At 37.3% G+C, this 25,296-nt stretch overlaps 1 protein-coding gene across 1 annotated transcript in view; it reads left to right on the top strand.

The window, feature by feature from the left end:
* Positions 1 to 25,296, top strand: part of LOC124166859 (gamma-aminobutyric acid type B receptor subunit 2-like) — a 294,155-nt gene that overhangs the window by 248,098 nt on the left and 20,761 nt on the right. The window contains exons 4-15 of the mRNA XM_046544568.1: positions 6,800 to 7,078; positions 10,865 to 10,925; positions 12,774 to 13,092; positions 14,787 to 15,027; positions 15,337 to 15,459; positions 15,809 to 15,919; positions 16,056 to 16,280; positions 16,373 to 16,447; positions 16,535 to 16,645; positions 18,076 to 18,190; positions 18,950 to 19,052; positions 20,477 to 20,782. Of these exons, the coding sequence (XP_046400524.1) occupies positions 6,800 to 7,078; positions 10,865 to 10,925; positions 12,774 to 13,092; positions 14,787 to 15,027; positions 15,337 to 15,459; positions 15,809 to 15,919; positions 16,056 to 16,280; positions 16,373 to 16,447; positions 16,535 to 16,645; positions 18,076 to 18,190; positions 18,950 to 19,052; positions 20,477 to 20,782 (2,069 nt within the window). The remainder of the gene's footprint in view (positions 1 to 6,799; positions 7,079 to 10,864; positions 10,926 to 12,773; positions 13,093 to 14,786; positions 15,028 to 15,336; positions 15,460 to 15,808; positions 15,920 to 16,055; positions 16,281 to 16,372; positions 16,448 to 16,534; positions 16,646 to 18,075; positions 18,191 to 18,949; positions 19,053 to 20,476; positions 20,783 to 25,296) is intronic.

Genomic DNA, 25,296 nt, shown 5'->3' with positions numbered 1-25,296 from the left:
GTGGTACTTCCATCTAAAAAGCTTTAATAATTTGTGAAATATTTCTTTTTGTTCCAAAACTGGCCGTAGTATTTAATAGAATAGCCTAAACATTACGGAAGTAACAATATCGAGACGAGATGAGGTTTTTCGGAAATATATTGTTAAAATAAATTAAGCTTGGTAAAAATTTATCAAGATTGGATATATTATATATGAAATTTTTGCTTTCAAAAAATGTTTTTAAGATTGAAATTCTATGTCTCAGAATTATGAGACTAAGAATATGTGAAATTTTGAGCATAATATTGCAAGAAAATTTTGTTTTTTTATTGCAGCAAACAATGATCCTAATTCTTTACTCTAATTTGCGTACACCTGTGGCTTAGTCTGAGGCGAGCTCTATTCTCACCAGCGCAAACTAACCTTCGGATTGAATCACTGAGTGAGTGACTCTTTACTCAAAATGAATCCAATCTTCATTATTGAACAGTTAGAACTGTCGTCTAGAATTTATTAGTTCGGAATGTTTAGTTAACTACAAAAGTGTGTTTGAGTCATTTATTTAATTTCATTGTGAGACCTTAAAACCTTTATTTGTCAACCTACACTTTTTCACATACCTAACCTTCATTAAATCAATTAAAAAACTCACATTTCTTACACGATTTTATTATCTGGAGTATTTGCTATTTCTAATGCTCTATTGTCGATTTCTTACAACTATAATGCTTATACCAGTTATATTTTCCGGAATTATCTCCCGAATTGCACTGGAAGTACTGGTGCGAGTAATTCTTCCGCCCATTTTGCAAGTGGTATGGAAACTTGTAGTTTAGATTTATTTGGAAAAATTTTCGGAGCCCTACCTTAGCTTCAAGACTTGTTTGCGCAGTACATTAACCTGGCCTGGAACCCTGTTATACGATTGATATGGTGAAGGCTTCGAGTTTAACATCAAAGAGCTTTTCAGTTTTACATTCTCTACGAAATAAACACAGACTGGCCAGAGGTATACTCTTGTTAAAATAAATTAAGCTTGGTAAAACTTTATCAAGATTGGATATTTCCACGGGGAAAATTTGAGTTAAAATAACCAAAATGTACGAAAACCAGGTAATGTACGAATTCATTGACGATTTTAGTGGACCGGAACGAACACAGTCAACACAACAATTATGGCCACACTGTGGCCGAATTGTGGTTTACCTGTGGCAACTATGGCTATGGCTAGCCACAGCTTGCCATATTATGGCCCAACTGTGTTTGCCATGCAGCAAGCCATAGTTTGGCTTGCCAAACATGCCAAACTATGGCCACACTATGGATCGTCTCAGGAATGCCACAGGTTGGCAAACCAAACTTTTGTAAACATAAGTATATTACGGTTGCTATTGATACAGGTTAGTTGGTAACTTATTAAAATGGAAGTTGATTGATTCAATTGATATAAAGAAAGTGTATTATCCACACTTAAGCCACACTTTGGCCGGGGGTCAAAACCACTATGGGACCATAATGGCAGCCCACTATGACCACAGTACGACCACATTGTGGCCACAATTGTTGTGTTGACTGGGAAATTTATACGAATGCACGAACCAAATTAGAAAATGATCTATTTTCTCTTCATGCCCACGTACAATTTACGTGTTTACACGGTGTATGTTCGCGTTCGTGCATTGAGACATTAAGTTTTACGTGTCGGTGCAACGTGTGGCCATGCCTGAAGCCGTGGCAACTCGCTAGTTGGTTTTGGCGCTTGACGTCCGACCCTATGTGCGCTGTGTTCTCTCTGCCTTTAGGCGATCGTCTCATCCCACAGGGCTCTTCTTTACGGTCCAGGGTGCGTCCGCCCATTCTTCTGGCATCGTAAAACTCGAGGGGATTATGGAGGAGCATAAAATATGCACTCACAGGGGGGGACACTTTTCGGGGGGACATTCGAGGGCCCTGAAAGGGAAGTCCATGGACTTGCATCTCAAACAAGGCCTGCTCGAAATTTCGATTGATCCGGACCAGCGGTTCCCGAATCAACCGATAGAGCCTCGCGAATGGCCCACGGAGAAATTCAAATAATTCGCCAATGCATGGGATACAAGCAATGCACATTTTGTTGGTATGCGACAGATCTAATACGGAAAGTCCCGCAAGTGTAACCACCAGATCTCGTTCAAAATTTGTTACGTGGTAGGAAATGGATACCCATTAATGCAGTTTTGGTTTTAGCCGCCAATGCTCAATACTTTTCGAGATATTAGCGACGGAAAGTATCAGGGAAACCCCCTAAATGTATGCAACCTCCAGCACGGCAATACACCGTCACTCCGTCCTTTTGTGTGCTACGGGTTGCATAAATTTCGGTGATTTCCTGTTACTTTCCGTGACTAATATCTCGAAAAGCGTTGGCGGCTGAAAATAAAACTGCACGTGATGGTTATCCATTTCCTATTACCTAGAAAAATCTGAATGGGATCTGGCGGTGATATTGAGGGACTTCCCTTGTAAGTCTTAATTGATTCTAAAAATTTGTAAAATAGCATTTGTTCTAAAAATGCTATTATACTTATTAGTCACCTTTGGTGCTGGCAAACTACTGAGGAAGGATTATAGCTAATATTAAATATATTAATTTTAATCACATAGTTATTTAATACCATGGAAAACCAAGACACAAACTATAATAACCAGATCAACTTTGGAATCTGAGTTAATACCTTTGACTGAGGCCTGAAGTAAACTTTTATAGATATTTTCCCTGTTAAATGAATATTTTTCACATGAGTGTTCCCTATCCTGCGAAAATATGTAAAGATATTCGAGGATTGTTGCTAATATAAATCATTACTAATAGGGATTTAAGTTCAGAACTAAACGGTCAGTTAAAAAAAAGGTTATTTTGACGCAACTATACGTACCTGTCTTCTACTTGTTGACTGCAAATAAATATGACCATAAATCGTACTGCAATAATGTAGTTCATTATTCATGAGTTACAGTGTAGATACTTTGAAGGATCAGAGGAATATATATTAACCCCGACTTAGAATGATGTAATTTGTGCATTCGGTTTAGCAATTTATTCTGATGTATCATCGTCAGCAGAGGTGTCTCATTTGTCTTTTTCCTCTCACTCGTACTCCATAGCTAAGTCCCGCACTTTCTTCTAAGTCAGGGATTTAAGCACTTAATTCCACTTTTCGATATCTAACAATACTTGTAAGCATCATATAAACTACATGCAAGCTCGCTGCGTTTCCAAAAACCTTTTCTTTCTGACCAGAGAATATCTATTTTACATTCATTTCTTTCTTTCTCGTTTTCGTTCATTTTCCTTTTATCTCATCAATCCTACATTTTACATAAATATCGAGTCATTAACGATTAATTTGGAAAATCCCATGCTTTTGATTCTAATTAATGATTTAAACATGGTGAGAACAATTCACTTTTTTTAATCCCTTTTTATGTGCATCATTTAAATGTACACTTTTATACATCAAGTTATTCCCTCAGCGTGCCTGAAAAAAATTATAACGGAGGCAATTTATCTTATCCCACTCGTATTATTGTGTATTCGTCATTTCCTTTATTCGATACAATTTTCACTGTCCTAAACACCCGAATTAGAAAACACATTTTTCAGACCTTGAGAACGTCTATTTGTCCTCCTACGATTTTTACATACCCTTAGGTGCCATAATATCAACAGGAACTCCTATTTATTATTGGATTTGAACTAGCTGAAGCATTCCACTTTATCTATTGGTCATTTCTTATGCTCGAGTGTCGTTTTCTTTCAACTTAAATGCTTATAATACGTATATTTTCCGATTTTCTCTTACATTAAACCATATACCCCAGTTCCCTCGCGTAAAACAGCTTTAAAACATGGTATTTGCGCACTTAAATGACTACCCCTATGAAAAAAATTGTATAAATCTGTATAAAATTTGTATACATTCTAATAAAATTGTCATGGCAACGTATAATAATGTATACAAATTTTATACAGCTTTATACAATTTTTTCATAGGGGTAGGTATTTCAAAGTGCATGAATACCACCTTTCACGTCCTTTGCCCTCTGAAAAGAATTAGAACAGAGGTAATATTCCGTATCTCATCCCTAGTGTTGCGCAATAGTTGTGCACGACACAATTATCACTTCTCCTCAACACTTGCATTAAAAATATATTGCATTTACTCACGTGAAACGGCTTTAAAACATGGTGAAGAAAAATGTTGTGCTTTCCCGGCGAAAGGATAGCGTGAAGAGTTCTCGGGATCGCCACCGGGTCAGGAACTACATTAATTTAACATTTCGATTTCCGACTCGGCGATCATCCTGAGGGGTATGAGTCCAAATTGTTTAATAATACCGGGTGTTTCTAAATGAATATCAGGATTTCAACGTTTTGTAACATTTATTACACTAAACTTACAGCTATACATCATACATCAAATGAAAGAGCTACTCAAACATTTTTCTAGGATAGCCTACAAATGTTCAATGTGTGCTTTGTTCGTCATATGGCACACATCAAGACGAAATGCGAGTTCCTCCCAAACGTCCCTCGAGTAATTGTTGCAACAGCTCGTTCAATCATGTTGCATTAATTCGGAATGGTCAGCTTGCAGTGGAGGCACGGATTTTATTATCACCCGGAAAGTCACAACCAAACTTAGTATGGAACACACGTTGCACAATAACTACAGATTCCATCTTTGCAAACTGTAAAAGAAAAAATCTTACTGTTCATTGGTCGCCATCTTCGCTACTAGCGCTTTCTAACGGATGGCGGCAGAAAAAGTGAGTGCACATGCTCATTGTTGCCAACAAACAAAACTTTTTGAGTTGCTCTTTTATTTGATGTATCATTTATACCTGTAAGTTTAGTGTAATAAATATTATAAAGCGTGAAAACTCCGATATTCATTTATAAACACCCTGTATTTTCTCTCACTCATATCTCTGAGAGTCGTGCATCTAAACGTCGGCAGTAATGTAGTTCCTGTTACGGTAGCAATCCCGATAACTCTTCGCGAAATTCAAAAACATGGTATTTACGCATTTAGATGTCTAGGTACTTGAAAGTGCATGAATACGGCCTTCCGCGCCCTTTGTCTTCTCTTCATATCTCTCTCCACATTGTCGTATTATCGTCAGCAGAGCTCTCCCCTTCTCTCTTTTTCCTCCCAAGCCATTATCTTCCCACACTCGGGAGTGCCTGCCGTTAATCGCTCCATTACGCCCTCCTCTAAGGGTGGAGGAACACGCCACTAACGCTCCTCCGGCCGAACAAGTGGGCGAAACTCTCGCACGAATTAATTTTTTTTTCTCTCTCCTCGCAAGCCACCCTTCTCAAATTACCTCCCCCCCACCCACCCTCTCCCTCTCTCGCGTCTTAAAATTACCGGCCATCTCCTTAATACGTTGATTCCTCACTCTCGCCGGAGATTGACCGTATCTTTAATAAAAAAAAGAGCTGCTTGCAGTTAATTCAGACCTTTCGTATCTTGAACGACGGAGACATTTTATATTTATCGAACAATTAACGATTGATTTGTCAATTAAGTTGCCCTAGCAAAGTCATCACTTTGTTTCATAGTAACAATTTCAGCCTGCATTGTATCATACACTGATTTTATAGTTTTTTTTATCTTCAAGTGACTTTATCCGGAGAATATCAATTTTTTACTATTAAAATATTTCTTTCTTGGTTTAAGTCTTTTCCTTTGGTCTCATCAATATGTTATTTTACTTAAATATCAATAAATTAATGATTATAATTTTAAAAATTCAATGCTTTTGACTCTAGTTTATGTTTTCAACATGGTGACAGCGATTCACTTTTTTTTAAGCCTTTTCTACATGAGGAATTTAATTTTACCGTCAAATGCATCAAGATATTCGCGAAATGCAGCGAGCCTGAAAATAATTAGAAGAGAGGCAAACATCAAATCATCGTTCAAAATGAACAAAAGAATAGAAACTTAAGTGCTTATTTGTTCAAAATTATGACGATAGCTGATATTCATAAGGATGAGCATGCTCAGAGATTGACGAAAGACTATCGGTATCTCGAATCCGAGATTGGCAAACTTTTCAACAATTCAATTCAATGGTTAAACAAACGCGTTGCGATTGGTTCATGTTAAGAGAGTCGTATTGTTGCAGGGTTCATATTAGGAGAGTCGTTTGGCCAGGTTAAAATGTGAATAGAACGATTCATTTATAGTTTAGGCCAACATTGGCTACACCCATATTCTTGAAGAAGTTTTTCAGAAAAAACTTATCAGGATATGCTAATTCTTTTGCGAAACTATGATCATATATTAGACAACTCTTTTTTTGGAAAGCTGATTACAAGATAAATTACTTCGAGGAAGTAGCTATAAAATTAAAACGATACAGTTTCTGGCGTAATTCAGAGGAAATCTTTTATATTTAACACACTTAAATTGCTTGTCTAATTCCACACTTCTTTATTTCTCCCGACCCAGATTTCGGTAATTTATGCCATTTTCAAGGTTAAACTTGACAATAACTTCAAAATGATATTATGTGCCGAAATAAAGAAGAGTGGAAATAGACAAGTACCTATTTTCATTTTGTTAAACATAAAATTTACTCTAAAAGACACATTCATTTTAATTGATCATACTTTTCATTATTGTAATCTGTGCGTTAGATAGAGCTCATTCATTACCTCCTTTCTTCTCACCATACTATGAACTATTGGGCAAAATACCAGTGTATTTTGGTGGCTTGATATATTGTTTACTCAATTTTTTTCCTCCTTCTTCTCTTCCTTCAGACGGCGAGCGAGTACCGGGAGGAATACGACCTGCGGCGGGGTGGCGAATACTCCCGCTTCCACGGCTACACGTACGACGGGGTGTGGGCGATAGCACTGGCCATCCAGCACGTTTCTCGGCGGTTGCTGCATCGCACCAACCCAGTGGAGGTGAAAGGAGGCCCCGGGCAGCCTCCCAGGAGACTCCGGAGTGTCGCCGCCGACTTCCGCTACCGGGACGAGACGTGGGAGAAGCTATTCCTAGAGGCCTTGAAGAACACCAGCTTCGAAGGAGTGACGGTAAGAGAGGAGGACTCCTATCAGGGGCGGTCTGGGGTGATTTAGGGACCCTTAGTCCCTAGTAGCACCAAAAGGATTATATCTGTATATATTTAAGATTTCGAAATACATCGGTGTACATATTTGCATATCTGTATATTATACATATTTTATACATGTCTGATGATCCATGGTCCTTGATGTATACCAGAATCTTTAAAATATACAAATAATATCCTTACGGCGTAACAGGGATCATCAGACATGTATATAAGATATGTATAATATACAGATTTACGACGAGTTATACGTATTTCATCTATATTAAATCCATATAATGGCAGCGGATATCATATGCATAATATCTAGATATTATCTGCGTGGTAGAGGACATTTGCATGTATTTTATACAGATATAATATGTATACAGTGTATACTATGGTGTATCTACCGATTTGATCGATAGATTTTTCTTCCTTATAGGAAAATCTACTAAAATTGGTAGTATATTAATTGCGTATTGCTTGGTTTCGTTGGTAGTAGGACCTGCCCGCCTTTGTGACGGTGCAGGATTCCTCGTCCCTTCCTTCCTTCCCCGTCCTTTCCTTGGAGGCGTCGTCGGGCTCCTATCGCGGCGGCGCCTGCTTTCCTTGTTCCCTCTCGTCCTTCCCCTTCTGGGGGCAGAGGAAAAAAGCTAATCGCTTATAGTCCTCGCCTCAGGAGTGTATCCCGCGAACCCGACCCAAGGGTTTCGTTACCATTGTATACTATGATGCGTATTAAAAGTGAGGATTTCACAGCTCATAAAATTTAAAAATGTATTATGGTTTTATTATCGATTTAGTGAATGTGTTCCTTGAAACTGAACTGAAATCTAAAAAAAAACTCAAAAATAACCGTTTCTAATAAGCCTTTCATCAGGTTCTCTTTTATCTTCCGACAACTTAATTCCATTAATTTCTTTTAACGCTGAGTATGTAGTAAATAAACAAACTAATGACAAAGCAGAATTTTATAATTGCAAAAAAACTTTTTCTAGTTATTTGAGTCTTTTTTATTACACCAATTGTATACGCTGCTCGATAGACGCGAGCTTTGCGGTGGGCCCCCTAATCTCGGAACCCTCGGCGATCGACGACCAGTCGACCTATTCAGACCCCACCTGCCTCACATATTTGTTTTCTTCGGAATGAATTTCGAAAGGGAGCTATTCAGACATATTATTTTCCCTTCCGGCGACTCATTAAGTGCTGGAAACAAATGATATGAAATATTGAGTTTAATCGATGCGAGTGGATTTGTGATTAACGCTTTTATGACGTTGAACATATTCCAAACTTCTACTGCCGAATTCTTCATTAATTGTTCTATTTAATCCCAAAATAGCATTTTATTTCCAAACCACCGACAGGAAAAAATACTGCATTCGGTACAAACTAATGTTCATTTTCGTAATCAGGGCATTTCTCGACAATAAAAAGTCTGAAAAAATATCGGAAATATTTATTACTGTTAAATATAATATAATAAATATTGACGACGTGAAAGGTAGCGGATCGCTTGTCCGCGACGCCATAGTTCTTGAAACACAGGTATGAAACTTTGAACTCCCGCTCTAAATGATGTAATTCGTCCGGCAGTTTTTTTTGTTTATTGATCGTTGTGTAGATGTCGCATAAGTCAAATTGGTCAATGAGAGGGAGTTGCAAGTGCAGCAATGAAGGCGAGACGAATTTATCGGCATAAATAATCTGCAAATACTCCCGGATTGCATCGGAAAGATCGCCCATGTAACAGGTAGGGGGCTTACCTCTTCAATTCGTGTACTGTTAGACGTCCTATTATTTTCTTACCCGAAAATTTGTTGCACTCGGCATTGCATGATTTCTTCTGATTGTTCCTGAGGTAGTGTGAATATATTTGAAATTGCATTAAGACCTCTATTTTTGTGCGAAAAATCCACAGAGGAAAAATCATTCTCCTTGACCGAGATTCGAACCCGGATCCCTCGATTCCCGGCCGAGTGCTTAAGCCAGTTAAGCTACCGAGGCGTCATTCTCCCCTCTGAAAATTCGCACATCATTGGTAGCTTAACTGGCTAAAGTACTCGGCCGGAAATCGAGGGATCCGGGTTCGAATCCCGGTCAAGGCGAATGATTTTTCCTCTGTGGATTTTTCGCACAAGTTGTACATTGCGGGTGACTCCGTAAAAGTTATCACCGTAGCTAGTCCCGGTATACTTAAATAATCTCTATTTTTGTTTTGATCGCCGATAAATTAAAAAAATCCAGGGAGTGAAACATCATTTCTAAAATAACTTGGGGTGTGTCATTTTATTTTATTTCCTGAGGAAAATGTGGTACCTACCTTGTTAGTTATGTTAAAATTACTATAAGCATATATTATTACCGTACTCTGCATATTTCTTTCAAGACTAACGTCACGTAGTACCGCTGACCAACATGTTAAGAGGTATTTTGCGCCCATGTCCATGCATTGTGACATACTCAAAGAAGTTACAGGGTTGATGATAGTATGTGAATCGAGGTTTCACCCATGTGTTAAATGCAACATTACTTGTATTTTTCATGCTGTCCCATCCTATTGAATAACGCGTAATTTCAGTACTCAGTGGCTGGCTATTTGTAAGCGTAAGACAATGGTTAGACAATGTTGCATTTGGTCCAGGAGGGTGATGCGAATTAAATGAACAAGCCGGCACTGGATGGCTATGTATTTATTTGATCATAGCTCTTACACATAGGTACACATTATCACTTTACTGTAATGAGGAACCGGAAGTGACCACCGGTACCAACCTTAGGTCTTTCACCATTTCTCATGGTCCGGAAGTCCATAGATACCAACCCAAAGGTACTTTCTGGTACAGACAAAACTTTAGGGGGGGTCATATGTAGATGGGCAAGTACATACATTTCGGGTATGGTTCAGTGGAAAGGACTGCATTTTATGCCATATCCTCCAAACATTTCTGAGATTTTTTGAATCTCTGTGTCTTCCTCACTTCGCTTTACTAACTGTACTGCCTGGTGTGTTTGTTCCTAATTTGGTGAGGAAATATATATTACCAGGGATGGGCAGTATTTAAAATAAAAGACTTGAATGCATGTATTTTGTATTTCAAATACAGATTTTTGGTATTTTCCCATTCTAAAATAAAAAATATATTTGTAAAATACTTTTGGAGCAGCTCTGATAACAATAGTGGAACATTATGCTTTAGAGATTACTTTGTTTTTGTAAGAATTGTTTTCTTCATGTTTGAAACTATCCAAACATGCCAAGGCAGGTATTATTTTTTTAAGACCTCTTATAAGTTATATACATCTTATACTATTGTTTCTATACAAATGTATTTTGTATTGTATTCAAAATACTATTTTGTAGTTTGTTTTTCAAATACCCAACTCAAAGGTATTTTGCATATGGAATACATTTGGAGCAGATGTTTTGTACATATTTCAAATGCATTTGTATTTCGTATTTCAAATACTCCTTGGCCTGTATACTGCCCAGTCCTGTGTATGTATTACTCATTGGAAGACTATATTCTTTATATTTGTGCTCTCTACTCAAATTTACTATTCCATTTTCATTAGTGTTGATGTCACAAATTCTGCTCATTTACTTTAGGAAGAAATTTCTCCATTACTTCTACATTACCCTATCTTTTTTATGTCATGCTGTAAGCTCATTTTCAGCGAAAAAAATCTATATTATGCTTACTCTCCAATGTAATATCTATTATTACTCTGTGATTCATGGACGTATTTTATATTTACACAGGGTCCAGTAAGGTTTTACGAAAACGAGCGAAAGGCTGGCATTCTCCTGAAGCAGTTTCAAGGTCAGTGTAGTTTCTATAATGCTAGGCTTGTCTGCTTTCACTCACTGGCATTTCATTAAAAAATGGGTGCATGCAGGGGAGTGTATTCCACCACTGTTTTGGAATTTTTCCCTGAATGCAACTGCTACACAGCTGCTCAGTATCTGTTCTGGATCATTTCTTTGAGTGGTCTTTTCAGCCACTACTTGCCTAAGCACTCATTGCCGTTTGGCAGGGGCTTAAATTTTATGTAATTCTCGGAGGCTAATGGCATGTCGTGAGATGACTCTAAAGCCCACACTCTGTCAACCTTTCCGTCCATCCATGCATTCATTCCATTCCATCTCAGAATATGCTAGATGGAGATCCACTCCGTGCTGAGCAATATCTCTGAGCATATCACTCCCCCTGAATATGCCGTGTAAAATGGTTCTCTGAGGATGATTGCTATTTGGGGATATGGGGATCTTCCTCCCTACTACATGATGTGTTTACTATTCAAAAGAAATTAGTGAGAAGTATGTGCAAACTAAAGTGTCGAGCTCATTGTCGTCCTTTTTTTAAAAGCCTTAAATTACTCACTGTACCATGTGTATATATATATCAGAGTGTCATATATGTAAAAAGGTATAAGGGTAGTTTTATCAAGAATAATAGCATACATTCCTACGAAACCAGGAGATGTAATGACATTCACGTCAAACAATCAAACCTAGCTCTGGTATCAAGGGGGCCTGAGTTCATGTGTACTAAATTGTATAATAACTTACCTGTATATTTTAAAAGTATAGAAAGTATTAATGTTTTTAAAAAGAGTGTCTCAGTTTACTTACTAGAGAAGTGTTTTTATAGTATAAAAGAGTATCTTCAATGTGAAATGTAACATTTTTTTAAATGTGAATTTGTATTTTGACCTGCCCTATATAGTTTGTGTTATGATTGTATCATGATATAATGTGTCCTTTGGGCAAATAAATATTATTATTATTATTATTTCCAGCCATTGAAAGTGTAGCTCTGTGACGCACAGTCCTATTCATTTAACCCTTTTGCTGCTTCAATAGATTTTTCATCGGTTCCATTATTTTGCCTATTATCCAGAAAAAAATGAATTGAATCATTCATTTGACGTCGCTGAATGTCGCCACACGAATGGATGTAGTTCCGCTAGAATTTCGAGCAGATGACAGCACCTACGACCGAAGGGAGGGTTTTTCGAAAACGTAGATATTTACCTGGATGTCGTGTTGAAAGGAAAAGTTTTTTGAAAGTCGTGGAATATCCCCGCATGTCGCAGGCAATAACCATAATGTTTTTTGCGGGTATTCCCGCTTGTAGCAGCAAAAGGGTTAATATGACCTTGGATCATTAATACGATATGGAATAGCTATTATAGATATTGTTACTTGTAAATTAACCCTTTTACTGCCATCAGGCCGATATGTCGGCCCTTGCTGGTTGAGTGAAAACCGCCAGGGGCCGATTTATCGGCCCAAATTATTTAACTTTTTTTTCGTAGTTGTGGCCTTTTCAACGGCTGTAATTTTTGTAAACCTCCATAATGTATCTATGGTTATAAGATGTAAATATATCTTAAGAATTGGGAAAAAATCTAGACGGATTAAATAAAATTAAGTAGCTGAAAAATTTTTAAATCTGAAATGTTGCTAATTCCGAAAAAAAAAGCCTTGGCAGTCTTCGTACATCCCACTTGAAATGGGCTGGCAGTAAAAGGGTTAGTAAATAAGCTCATATCTTGCTCTGGGAAAGGTGAAACACTTGTAGATAGTTTTCAAGAATGATTGATTTTAGCTAAGGGCCTTGGTTGATTCGGGAATAATGGCATGTCCCTTTTTTCTCCTTATGTAGGGGGGCATGAAGTTAAGATTGGAGAGTATGATGGAGCAACTGGTCGTTTGGAGTTGGGTCCCCAGCCTGATCAACGAGACAGCAGGCTTGACATCAGTGAGGGAGGGGTGCCTCCTACTGACTGGGAAGATATGGGCGTGGATGTGGTGCATCCTGTGAGGTGGAAAAGCGGAGGTCCTCCAAAAGATCGAACCCTTACGCTCACAGAGCAAGGGAGGGTGCATCTGCCAATCTTTGCCTGCCTAGCCACAGCATCCACACTTGGAATCCTCATGGCAGTGTGCTTCCTCGTTATAAACATCAAATATCGGCATCAGCGGTAAGTGCTCCTTTTTTTATGATACTTTCATTGCCCACTAAAATTATAGTACTGTAGCATCAGGGGCGCAGCTAAGAATTAAGGTTGGTGGGGGTTTAGATGCAACTAATACCGGGGGTGTGTGGGGGTATAGAATACCCACCAGGATAAACGGTAGGTGGGAAATTAATAAATTGCAGAATTGGTGAGTTTTCCAGGTTTCTGGGGGATATTTTATTGATCCTTACACTATTCTATGAGTAATATCAATCCAATTAAGTGAAATAGATTAAACTTAAAAATTTCTCTGAGCTCTGGGGTGGGGGGGGGTGTATTATCCCCTGAAACCTCCCCCTTGCTGCACTGCTGTATAGCATAATTATGGATATCATTTTTACCCTCATATTTTTATATTAATATTATTATATAATTATAATTTATATAATAATATTATTATATAAATTGGTTTTTAATTTGTATGAGAAATTCTATCACCATTACATCCTCACCTTTGTATTTAATTGTTGTATTCCTTGGCTTTGACTCATACCTAACCTCTGAGTAAACAGAGGACGTTTGAATTTTTTAGATCTGTTGTAGACTGAAAGTCAAATAGCTGAATTACAGACAGCTTCATTTAGTATATTGATTACAAGCCAGTTACAGAAGAGGACTCATCTATTGAATACTCCAGATCATGTACAGACTAGAATGTTGACAAGTTTCTAACTCCTCTGGCTTTTATTGTTGGCCAGATATGCATTGTGGTCTGCATTTGATGGAAATCCTAATCCTAAATAATGATTCTTAATATCTGCTGCTACAATTTAGCTGACTGTTTCTCCTCACTCTCTCATGTATTTAAATTCCAGATATTGTTATATGATTTAATCCACCTTTACCTCCAATGAAGACTTCATCATAATTTTTCTTTGAATAACTTTGTATGAATTTTACATTATCATTGGTGGAGCCTCGAGAGTCTCAAATCTGTTAGTTTGTTAGTAAAATAGTCCACAATTCAGGGACATCTATGCTACATATGTATGTGCAAGTAAATTCTGTCTTCAGTTTTTCTGATATTTTTGCAGAATCATTGATTAATACTCTGAATAAATTTGTCTATTTCAATTTTTCTGCAATGATTAAAAGGTAATCAGGCTATCAAGATCAAGAATGTCAGAAATTAAAAAAAATTTGACTTACGTTTGACCCTTTGCGTGGAGCAATCGGAGAGAGGAGGTAGTACTCACATGGTTGAGGATAGGGCACAGCCTGTTGATCCATGTGTATCTCTTCACTGAAGAGAAAGAACCTCCCCAATGTGATGATTGTAGGTGCCCGTTAAGTATTAGACATATCCTGATAGATTGTGTTGAGTACCGCGACGCGCGAAGACGGATTAATCTAGGGGGAGACCTAGAAGCCCTTTTAGGAGACCACCAACTTAACACCAACCTACCCTACCAACTTAAATTATACATTTCAGTTCCTCAAAGAAATAAATATTTTTAATGAACTCTAATTATGCTCACTCTTTGTTCGAAGACACCATATGAAGTGGCTCTCTTTCTACGTAAGTTTTGGAAATAAATGACACAGTGGTGGTACAAAATGACCTAGCCGTCGATGCACCCTAACTTTAAATACTACTACTATTAGGAGGTGTGGAAGCACTTCCTTTTATCACATTTTCCTTCTCTTTGCATTTCCAGGTACATCAAAATGTCAAGCCCTCACCTCAACAACTTAATCATCATTGGTTGCATCCTCACCTATTTATCTGTTATATTCCTTGGCCTTGACTCACGCCTAACCTCTGAGTCAGCCTTCCCTATAATTTGTACGTCAAGAGCTTGGCTGCTCATGGCTGGCTTCTCCCTTGCCTTCGGCTCCATGTTCTCAAAAACCTGGAGAGTCCATTCAATTTTTACAGATGTCAAGCTCAACAAGAAGGTAAGTACTGCTTGTTAAGATAAGCAATATCCACTTCCATGTAGAGTATCGCTTTGTCGCGCCAAAATTCTAAACAAAGCGTAAAATTATCTCTTGTGAGAAAATATTGAGAAGTTTAATGCATGTAACTTCATAATATTAAGTTTTGCTCTAAATACCTAGTTAACATTTATTAAAATTCTAAATTCATTGTATGTATTGTCTACCAACATTGGCAGCAAAATTTTATCCTAATTGTACTACATATTCTCACAGCCTATGTGATTTTTAAATATCAATCATCATAAACGCTATCTGATTTTTCAACAGGTGATAAAAGACTACCAGCTGTTCATGGTAGTGGGCGTATTATTAGTAATAGACTTAGCAATAATGACAACATGGCAAATAACTGCTCCATTTTATAGAGAAACGAAACAAATGGAACCATATGTAAGTAATTTTTTATATCTATGTCAATAAGTTCCTACTCCAGCATCTATAAGCACTCCATTATTTTGCATTTTTGCTATAAATAATTGACTATAAATCATAGACTGTTAACACTTTTTTAAAATTTAGATGATGGTTAAATTAGTTTTGAAATTTATCAATTCTTTGATTGCTGTAGAGGATCAGCATTTATGCTTTTGATTGTATGTATAGTCCAAATAAGAAATGGAGACATTTAAATGAGTTAAACTGCATGTAGTCATACCACCAATATTTTGCTACTGTCTTGTTGATTGTCTAAGCATGCTCTCTTTGGTTTCATTGTTATAAATCCCTTTTTTCTTTGCAGCCACATCCTTCGAGTGAAGATATCGTTATCATACCTGAAAATGAGTACTGTCAAAGCGGAAATATGACAGTATTTGTTGGTTCAATATATGCTTACAAAGGATTACTATTGGTAATTATTATCCCAACCTGTATTTTTAGCGATCAGAAATGGCATTAATGGACAACCATCTAATTGCTTCAACTCTCAGGAGTACACTTTTCTATTTGCTGATTGACATTGCACTCATGAGGTACTTGTTTTCCAGATATTTGGTGCTTTCCTAGCTTGGGAAACGAGGTACGTGAGTATCCCGGCCCTGAATGACTCCAGATTGGTCGGCCTCTCCGTGTACAACTGTGTAATATTTTGTATCGCTGGTGCGGCAGTCTCGTTTGTCCTCTCCGACCACCAGGATGCGTCCTTCCTCATCGTCTCGATATTCATCCTCTTCTGCACCACCGGTACCCTCTGCCTCGTGTTCGTGCCCAAGGTGAGATTGCATGTTGAGCTCGATTCGATAGCGAATAGTGATGCTGGTGAGGTGATTTTTTGATCCTGAATGTCATTTGACTCGTTTGGCAGCTGATTGAGCTGAAGAGAAACCCGCAAGGGAGCATGGAGAAGAGGATACGAGCCACGCTGCGCCCCATGTCGAAGAAGAGCAGCGGCGGGGGTGGTGGGGGAATGGGAGGGGGAGGTGGCGGTGGGGTGGGTGCAGGGGGGAGAGGGGGCCATTTGGGGAGCAGGAGGAGGGACTCGGACGAGCCGTCGGACGCAGGCGAGAGGCTGAGGGAGGTGTCGGAAGAGAACGCCAGGAAGAGGAGGCTCATCAGGGAAAGGGATGCAGAGATACAGGTATGGCCTGCGTCAAGTGCAGAAATGCGCTCTTTATCGTAGTTAAATAATGATTATAATAATAAATGTTTATTTTCATAGATCCGAAAGGTCCTAATGACTTTACAGAAATAAAAATATATCTTGCTTTTACAGTTAGAAAGCTATAAGAAATAATAAAAAATACCGAAGAGCTTTAACAGACTAATTGAATTAAACAGAAAATAAATTGTACTTTCCATATTGCAATATCAACTTCCACTCAGTGCATAATTAGACCTGAAACAATAAATAGTGTTTATCTGGAGTAGAATGGCATTTGAAAAAATAAATTGGAGAATGATCCTAAAATATAAAAGAAAAAATGACAACCATGATTTATAGTGTATCCAGAGTGCCTCAGGGATCCAATTTAGGACCCCTTTTGTTCTTGATTTTCGTTAATGATTTATCTAAAATGATTAATAACTCAGCGTGTTTAATGTATGCTGATGATGTTAAGATATTTAAAGAAATTAATAATGAAATGGATTGCTCATTGTTGCAAGATGATTTAATTGGTCTGATAACATGGTAAAATACAAATCACTGATACTTAAACTTTGAAAAATGTATAACTATGTCTTATTCAAGAAAAAACACCCTATAAAGTATATGTACATACACAATGCAATGTCACAATTTGAATGCAGTTAATGAAGTCAAACATTTGGGAGTTACGTTTGACGTAAAAATGACCTTTGTACCTCATATATTGAATGTAACCCTGTCAGCCAGTAGAACTCAGGGTTTTGTTTACAGAGAATCAAAGTACACAAACTCATGCGATGCTCTGAAAATACTGTATTTCTCTTTAGTAAGAAGTAAATTAGAATATGGATCAATGGTTTGGGCGCCATATTCCAAAAAATACATTGATGAGATTGAAAAAATTCAAAAGAAATTCATTAGATACTTGTATTATATTTGTTTTAATATTTACCCAACTCAAGAGAATTATGTACCGTATAAAAGCCTGTTGAAACTGTTTAACTGTCAAAGTTTAGAAAAGAGAAGGCATGTTAAAGATCTCATGTATTTATTTGACTTTATAAATATGGAACAGTCCTCCAACTACACAATCAGTCGTAAGAGCCAAAAGTTTTGTGCGCCCACCAATGAAACTGCAGATAATGAATGTGTGACGTTTTGCATTCCTACATTGTGGTCGGCTGAGAAAAAAATTGTGGTGCATAACTTTCTGGGCAACCCTCGTACTTGGATGAAGTGCATTAAACTACTTACAAGGATTTACAGCGTGTTTGCCCTTGATGATATGGCTGATGGTGTCTTACCATTTTTGACGCTGATGCAACTTAACAGAGCTTATGCTATAATGCTTCTCCCTTTATAATGATAAAATGCCGTATATTATGAAAAGTATGTACATATCTCTTTCAATCCTTTGACAGTCCTTGGTTTCAAAATTGGGCGGGCCCGATGCAGCCAAGGATATAATCGACTCAGACATGGGGGGCATGGACAGGCTGGCTGTTCCTCGAAATGACTCTGTCCTTAAAAGAGAAGGTAATAATAATTTATTCATGTTTGTGGTAGTTTTAAGGATAATACGAGGTCTAGAAACCTTCATTTGAATGGAACTGAAGTTCATTATTGCAATTTCTTATCTGGATTTTGGGTACCGTGTGATTCTTTCATTTAAATTGATAGAAAGCATAAACAATAGAAAGAAAGTAATCCATCGGCCATTGATGTAAAGCTGATCAGAAAATATGCTGTCAAGTAAAGTTTGAAAATTTTGTGCTTAAAACATTTCAAACTGCATCTCATTCCCATACTTTCTTTACGCAATTTGCTCAAAGTATCTCTGTTAGATCAGTTAGTATTAAGTAAGTTTTTGAAAAATTATGTAATTTATTTCCTAATCTTTATGCACATGTATTGTAGTAAGTTCTATATTTATAATTAGTCTCCTTCCTTTTCTAATTTGCCGATAATTACTGGTGAGTGTATTCTACTTTTAATGCAAAATTTAAGCTTCAAAATTATTGTCGCTTTACAGAATTGATTGGTTCATATTATGATAATAGCAAAAAATGAAAGATATGTATTTAATTGAGAAAAAGTAATTTAGGCCATAGTTAACTCCTTTAAATGCCTATCTGTAAATTTCTGATTGAAAAAGATTTTAATGTATATTCAATACACACTTTTATTGCTCTTTTTGAAGTTTTGTGGTAGAAAATACAGTATCAATTAAAAAATTGGAATAAAAATTCCAATGTCTCATGGAATGATACTATGTTTTTCTTTCTCTTGCAACAGCACCATCTGGAACAGAAACAACTGATATTAGTTCTTTGTGTTCAATAAATTCATCAGTGGATGGGGAGTACGTGAACCTGTCAGTAGACACACCTAATCAGCGGTAAGTTTCAACCAGTTGACAATAATAAGTTTCATCTCTCTCTTGCTTGTACAGTGTTCCGACCCAAAAGATGGTTAAATTAATTCAAAAAGTATGCAAGTATGTATATCAATTTCATAAAAAGATTAAAAGTTTTTTCAAAAAGTTTGAAAAGTTTTTAACATAAAACAAATTTTGGTTTGTGTGATTTTTTTTTTTTTAAGAATACATTTTCAATCCTACAGGCTGCATTATAAATCTGATAAGGCTGTGTGGGTCGCAAAGTTTTGTTTTTAGTTGGACCGTGACTGGTAACAGTTGTGGGTAGACGACACCAATGTACTTGGTGAATGTTTTGAGAGAAACTGCTCTGGGTGAATTGTAGGTGATAGTTTTCATTGTCCTGCTAAGATGGATGCCAAAACTGCTGACCACTCCCATGTTTTAGAACATCTAGGATTAGAATTCTTGCTTTGAAATGTACTTGTAATATTTTAAGATAATACCCAAAATTTTGGATCATTGTTGGATGGAGATATTTAAAGTCTCCTATAATTTATTTATCCTCAACATTTTTTGTCGTAATGAAAATTGATAATTGAAATACAATGTAATGTGTATAATCACGATAAAACCTCAATACTTATAATGAAATCAACAGGACTCAAAAAATAGCGAGTTTGTTATTGTGAAATATGTTATTGTGAAGGTAAAATTCTTTTCACAAATTCTTGTGAAACATAAACTCAAATTTTCTATCATGCAGTAGATTGGAATAAAAGTTTTAATGAAACCAATATTGGATACCTTAACATTGGATACATTCAGCTTATCAACTTGTAAATTATATTTTTTTTAATGTAGATAAAAATATATCTAAAAATGATATCGGTTGCTCATGATATCCATGTTTTATCAACGTTTGAAGGTAGTTATACCCATTTTTTATGTATGTACTGTTACGAAAAAATACTAATCCTATGTAAGAAAATTGTCTGCTGGCCATTGGATATAGCATGTGGGCATATTTTTCTGCAGCAGCATACAGGTGTCAATATCAACACTGCAGATTTGTAAATTATGACTGAAAATTGAGTTCTGGGAAATCAAAAGTCCTAAAGTATAATTATATGTATAATGTTTTTCCGTCTATTACTGAGTTTATGTTGAGAGTTTCACTATCTTAAAACTGCACGTAATGTTCCTTTCAGCAAAATTACTCTTTATCCATGTTAACTATACCACATTTTTACTGTATTTAAAAAAAATTCATTTTTGCTACCAACCTTTGAGAGTCCATAGTCCAAGTCTGTTCATTGTGACTATTTTCTATCCATAGCAAATATTTTAATTTGGGTTCCTTCCTTTCTTGAGTCTTTCTATAAACTTTCTATATATATCTTTAGGTTGAATAAATGTTTTGAATACTACTGTTAATGTTTCAGGAAAAAGACCACTTTTGCCAAGCTCCCCACCATTTCGGCATCGAAGGAGACGGTGGTGCTCTCCGCTGCCGAGCAGAAGCCGGGCGAGGGCGATTCAGGCCACGTGATGGACACGACTCCCGAGGAGACGGAGGAGGATAGCAGGAGGGAGGGGGACGATTACCTCCCGGACAGCGACGTCTCGCACCACCTGTCGTCGTGCGCCCTGCACCCCACGCCCCCCCACCAACAGCATCCCTCCAAAATGGTGTCCTTCAGCGACTCCACCCCACCGCCAGCATCCTCGCATCCGACCCCATCCAACAGGTGAGCCCAGCCACAGCCAATGCATGGGAAACACTTTTTGAGACATGCACCTTTCACGCGGGAAGGCGAACGTATTAAAGAATTCCTTGGTATTGCAAGATTTTCCAGATGAACTGATATCTGTCACCATCGAGCTCTTTGGTTGCTTCCTTTGCTCACTCAATACACAGTTCACACTCAACCGTGAATATGGTCCACCGTGAAAAAACTTGGAAAAAGCCAGGAATTTCGTCATAAATCCTTAAAATCCTCTCCAATCTGATTTTAGAACTACAATTGACCGTTCAAAAGAAAAATCGATATGTCGATCACGTTTCAAGGTCAGTCACTTGCAGACACTGTCCATGCATTTGCCTGCGTACGTACCGTATATGTCTGAATATACTCCCCCCTTTTTTTCTTGTGGTAAAAGTAAGGTGGGGACTATATTCAAATGCATTTTTTAAATTTTTCCTGAAACTGAAGCCTCAAAATAAGAGGGGGGGACTATATTCAGAGTGGGACTATATATGGAGAAATGTTCGAAGCGCAATTATTAGTCCGTGTGCCATGACAACACGGGAAGGCAAACCAGGGTTGATAAAAATCATGATTTTTTTCAAAAAAATCATTTTTGTTGATTTTTTTTATTTAAATCAGACTTTATTGATTTAAATCGGATTTTATTGATTTAAATGAGATTTTTATGATTCTCCATTCATCAAAAATTCAGTTATTTGCAAAACTAACTAGGTATTTGGGCAGCATATTGGAGAATGATCGTTTGCAGAAACAATAAGAGGCAACATGCTCTAAACTTAATACAACATTTAGTCAATCAGGGGAGAGAACTATGGAAATGCCAATGGTATCAAATTAAAAATTACACCAGCATAATATAACATTGCCATTGGAAGTATCAAATGTGCAATATTTTGCGGTTCTAAAGCATATGAAGTTTAGAAAAATTCTGTAATTGCAACTTTGTATGGTGCCTACGCTTAGAAGTTAAATCAGAAAACAATTTTTTTTCAACGGATACTCTAGTATTCTAACCAAAGCCATTTTTTAAATTCTCATGTTTAATGCATTCCTACAGTATCATTTCTATTTAAGAGCCACCATTGTGCTGATAACTGTCGATTCATTGTATTAATTAAGAAATAAAAATCAAAGTTATGCACTTACAGCTTCCTTTTTTGACTCTTTAAAAATCAAACATATAGATCGCATTATGATTTAAATCATGATTTAAATCAAAGTGATTTAAATCAATCAACCCTGAGGCAAACGTGGCCGGCCTCAGTGGCGGCGGGGTAACGTTCTTGCCTGCCAAACAAGAGGTCGCGGGTTCGAGTCCCGCCTGGGTAGGTTTCCCCGGTCCAGGGCATGGTCGTTTGTGTACGTTTACTTGTTACATTTGTTGAACACCCCGGTGTAAAGTGGCCAATTAGAGCTGTATCCGGTGGTTTGAGAATAAAATAAAATAAAAAATAAAATTAAATTAAAGAATTCATTGGTATTGCAAGATTTTCCAGATGAACTGATATCTGTCACCATCAAACTCTTTGGCTGCTTCCTTTGCTCAATACAGGGTTCCCACTCAACCGTGAAAACCTTAAAATCGTGAATAAGCCGTGAATTTCGTCTGCCATGAAAAAACCTGGAAAAAGCCGTGAATTTCGTCGTAAAACCTTGAAGTCCTCTCAAACTTGATTTTAGAGCTACAATTGACCGTTCAAAAGAAAAATCGATATGTCGATCATGTTTCAAGGTCAGTAACTCGCAGACACTGTCCACGCATTTGTCTGCGTGCATATATTCGAAGCGCAATAGGGTAGTTTCCTTCATTAAAGAAAACAAAAATGGAAAAAAAAATGAAAAATGGTGTATTGTTGTGCCAGGGTTTGTATAAATGTAAGCGTTTTCCTGATGCTTTCCATCGCTAATATCTCTAAAAGTATTGAGTGTTGGCGGCTGAAACAAAAACTGCAATTCATGAGTATCCACTTCCTATCACCTGGCAAAATTTGAACGAGATCTGGTCGTGATACTTGCAGGACTTCCCTTGTTATTGTTTAACTCATCAGTGGATATCTGAATCTTTCGGTGAGCACACCTAATCAATGAGTTTGAGTCAATTGAAAAATTTTTAATTCAATCTATCACTCACTTACTCAGTGCTTAAGCCTAAAAGATGATTTTATGTCTTTATGATTTAAGATGCAATAGATATACACCCATGTCTCGTATAGCGCAATTTCGATTAGCGCAAAATCGATATAGCGCAAATTCGTTCCTCGGGGAAACATTGCAACGCGGTGTAGCCTAATCAAAGATCTTAAACGCTCTCGTGATAAAACGTGAACTTGCGCTAAGTACACACGAAATTTCTATCAATTTACGCATATGAACATTATTTCTTGCCTCAAATCTTCTTTTTTGTTTATATATTAATCGAAATTCATAGCTGTGCAATTGCCAAAAGTATTACTCGTCATTGGGTCCAGATAGCCGGTCTACCGAAGATTTATTTCGTCTCCTTAACAGAATGATAATAAATAATTTAGATCGTTAAATAAGCGTGGGGCTAGTGGAAATGAGTTTTTTATTTTCAGCAATACGGTTTGAGACGTATTTTTGCCGTCGTAGGTTACCGGGCGATTGACTTCCAGGTAGAGGGTCTACGCTAAAGCCTTCAAGGTCATCGGTATTCACGGGGGAGAAATGGAGCGGTGGCCGAGTTGCGCATGAATAGCATCAACACATAAAAGGGTCCGCTATAGAGTCTCAAACACAATGGCTTCGTTCCCTCCCCGCAGTCATAAGACTTCTCCGTCTCAGGAATACAGTTCAGCAGAAGAAGGTGATTTAGATAGAGCCATACAGAGTAAAAACCAAGAGAATATGGCAAAAAATAGGAATGCGTGTAGAAAAATCAAGAATTTATCAAGAAAAAACATAAACCTAGAAGAGGACTTGAGAGAGGTCAATTGCTTTGAAAATGGAGAGCGTCAAAGCGATATTGCGTGGAAGTTTAAACTCACGATGCCTTATTCTGAATAAAGACGAAGCTAAAATATCAGTGACCTCAGCCGCACCAACTTCAACCAAGCGGTCTACACATACGGAAAGTTCATGGTGAATCAGTACAAAAAGACGAGAGTGGTAATCGCTCCGAGACATTTAGTGCAAGCGGTTGGCTCCAGAATTTAAACAGCAAGCAGGTATTTTCAGTGCGGCGATATCAGGTGAATCTGCAAGTGTTGATAGCGCAGCCACCACAACATTTTCTGATGAACTCCAAGCTGTGATTGAAAGTGGCTCCTTTCCCCCTCAACTAGTTTTTAGTGTTGACGAGACGATATTCTTTTGGAAAAGAATGCATTCTCGTTCATTCATTTTCAGGGAAGGAAAACCTGGGTCAGGTTTCAAGGCATTTAAAGACTGTTTCACGTAGCTGCTAATGACTCGGAGGACTTCAAATTAAAATGATTTATCATTCATAAACTCCGCTAGCTATGAAATGGCATTTAAAGTAGCATTTTCCTGTCATTTCCATGAGCGACAAAAGGGCCTGGGTGACACAATAGTTGTTTTTAGACTAGTTTGAAAAATCGTCAACTGCCGGCAACGCATTACGATCCCCTGAGATAGCTGATGTTAGCCCACCCGCACGACAGGATGGAATTTCGAAAGCACGTAAGAATTTTTTTAACGTGAATAAAAGTCTTTGAATGCGTGAATACTATCTTTAAAGATGTTTTAAAATATAAATATTTATAGAAATAATGTTATATAAGGCTTTTTATGGGAATATAGATGTTTTAGAGGAAATTCAATACCCAAGACCTATGCTACCAGGAACGCATCCCTATCTTCCCTATGTTAAAACGCTCTCGTATAACGCAAATTCGTATAGCGCAAAGACCCCAAGGAACGCATCCCTTGTGCTATACGAGACATGGGTGTATTGCAATGACATTCCCATGAATCATAGACCATAAATAGTATTTCTTGTTGTATCTTATTATCCATTAGAATGTTCATGTATGTTAAGGGTAATATTTTTAAAGGCTTCTGAGCTATTATCCAAAGATTTTATCTTTATTGTGACCTATAGCCTTGTTTTCACACATCTAATTTTTCATTGCAATGAGCTATGCAGCCTATCAAGAGCAGGAGCTAGTGTGGCTTACAATGCCTTTTGCCAAGTTTCAGCCAATAGTTTATATTGGATGTGGCAGGGGGGTAATTGTGAGTTATCAGGATTTTTTTTTATTTTTTTATACCACAAAATTCATTCATAATTTTGCAGCCAAGTGATACCAGCATGATCATTGAAGAAATTTTTTTGCTTTAATACTCCAAGGAAATTCAAAGGAATTCCCTATCATGTCCATGCTTTCAGCCTTGGAGGTTATCAACCAGATGTATCCATGAAATTACTGGAATTAACCCTTTTGAGACGGCAGAGTTTTCATCCTAGCATGACTGCTGTACTGAGCCCCAAGAGAGACTACTTTCTCATGGTA

Source organism: Ischnura elegans, chromosome 10, assembly GCF_921293095.1.
Source record: "Ischnura elegans chromosome 10, ioIscEleg1.1, whole genome shotgun sequence".
In the NCBI taxonomy this organism is placed as follows: domain Eukaryota; kingdom Metazoa; phylum Arthropoda; class Insecta; order Odonata; family Coenagrionidae; genus Ischnura; species Ischnura elegans.
The sequence above is the reverse complement of the archived record's forward strand: the minus strand, read 5'-3'. Positions and strand labels throughout refer to the sequence as shown.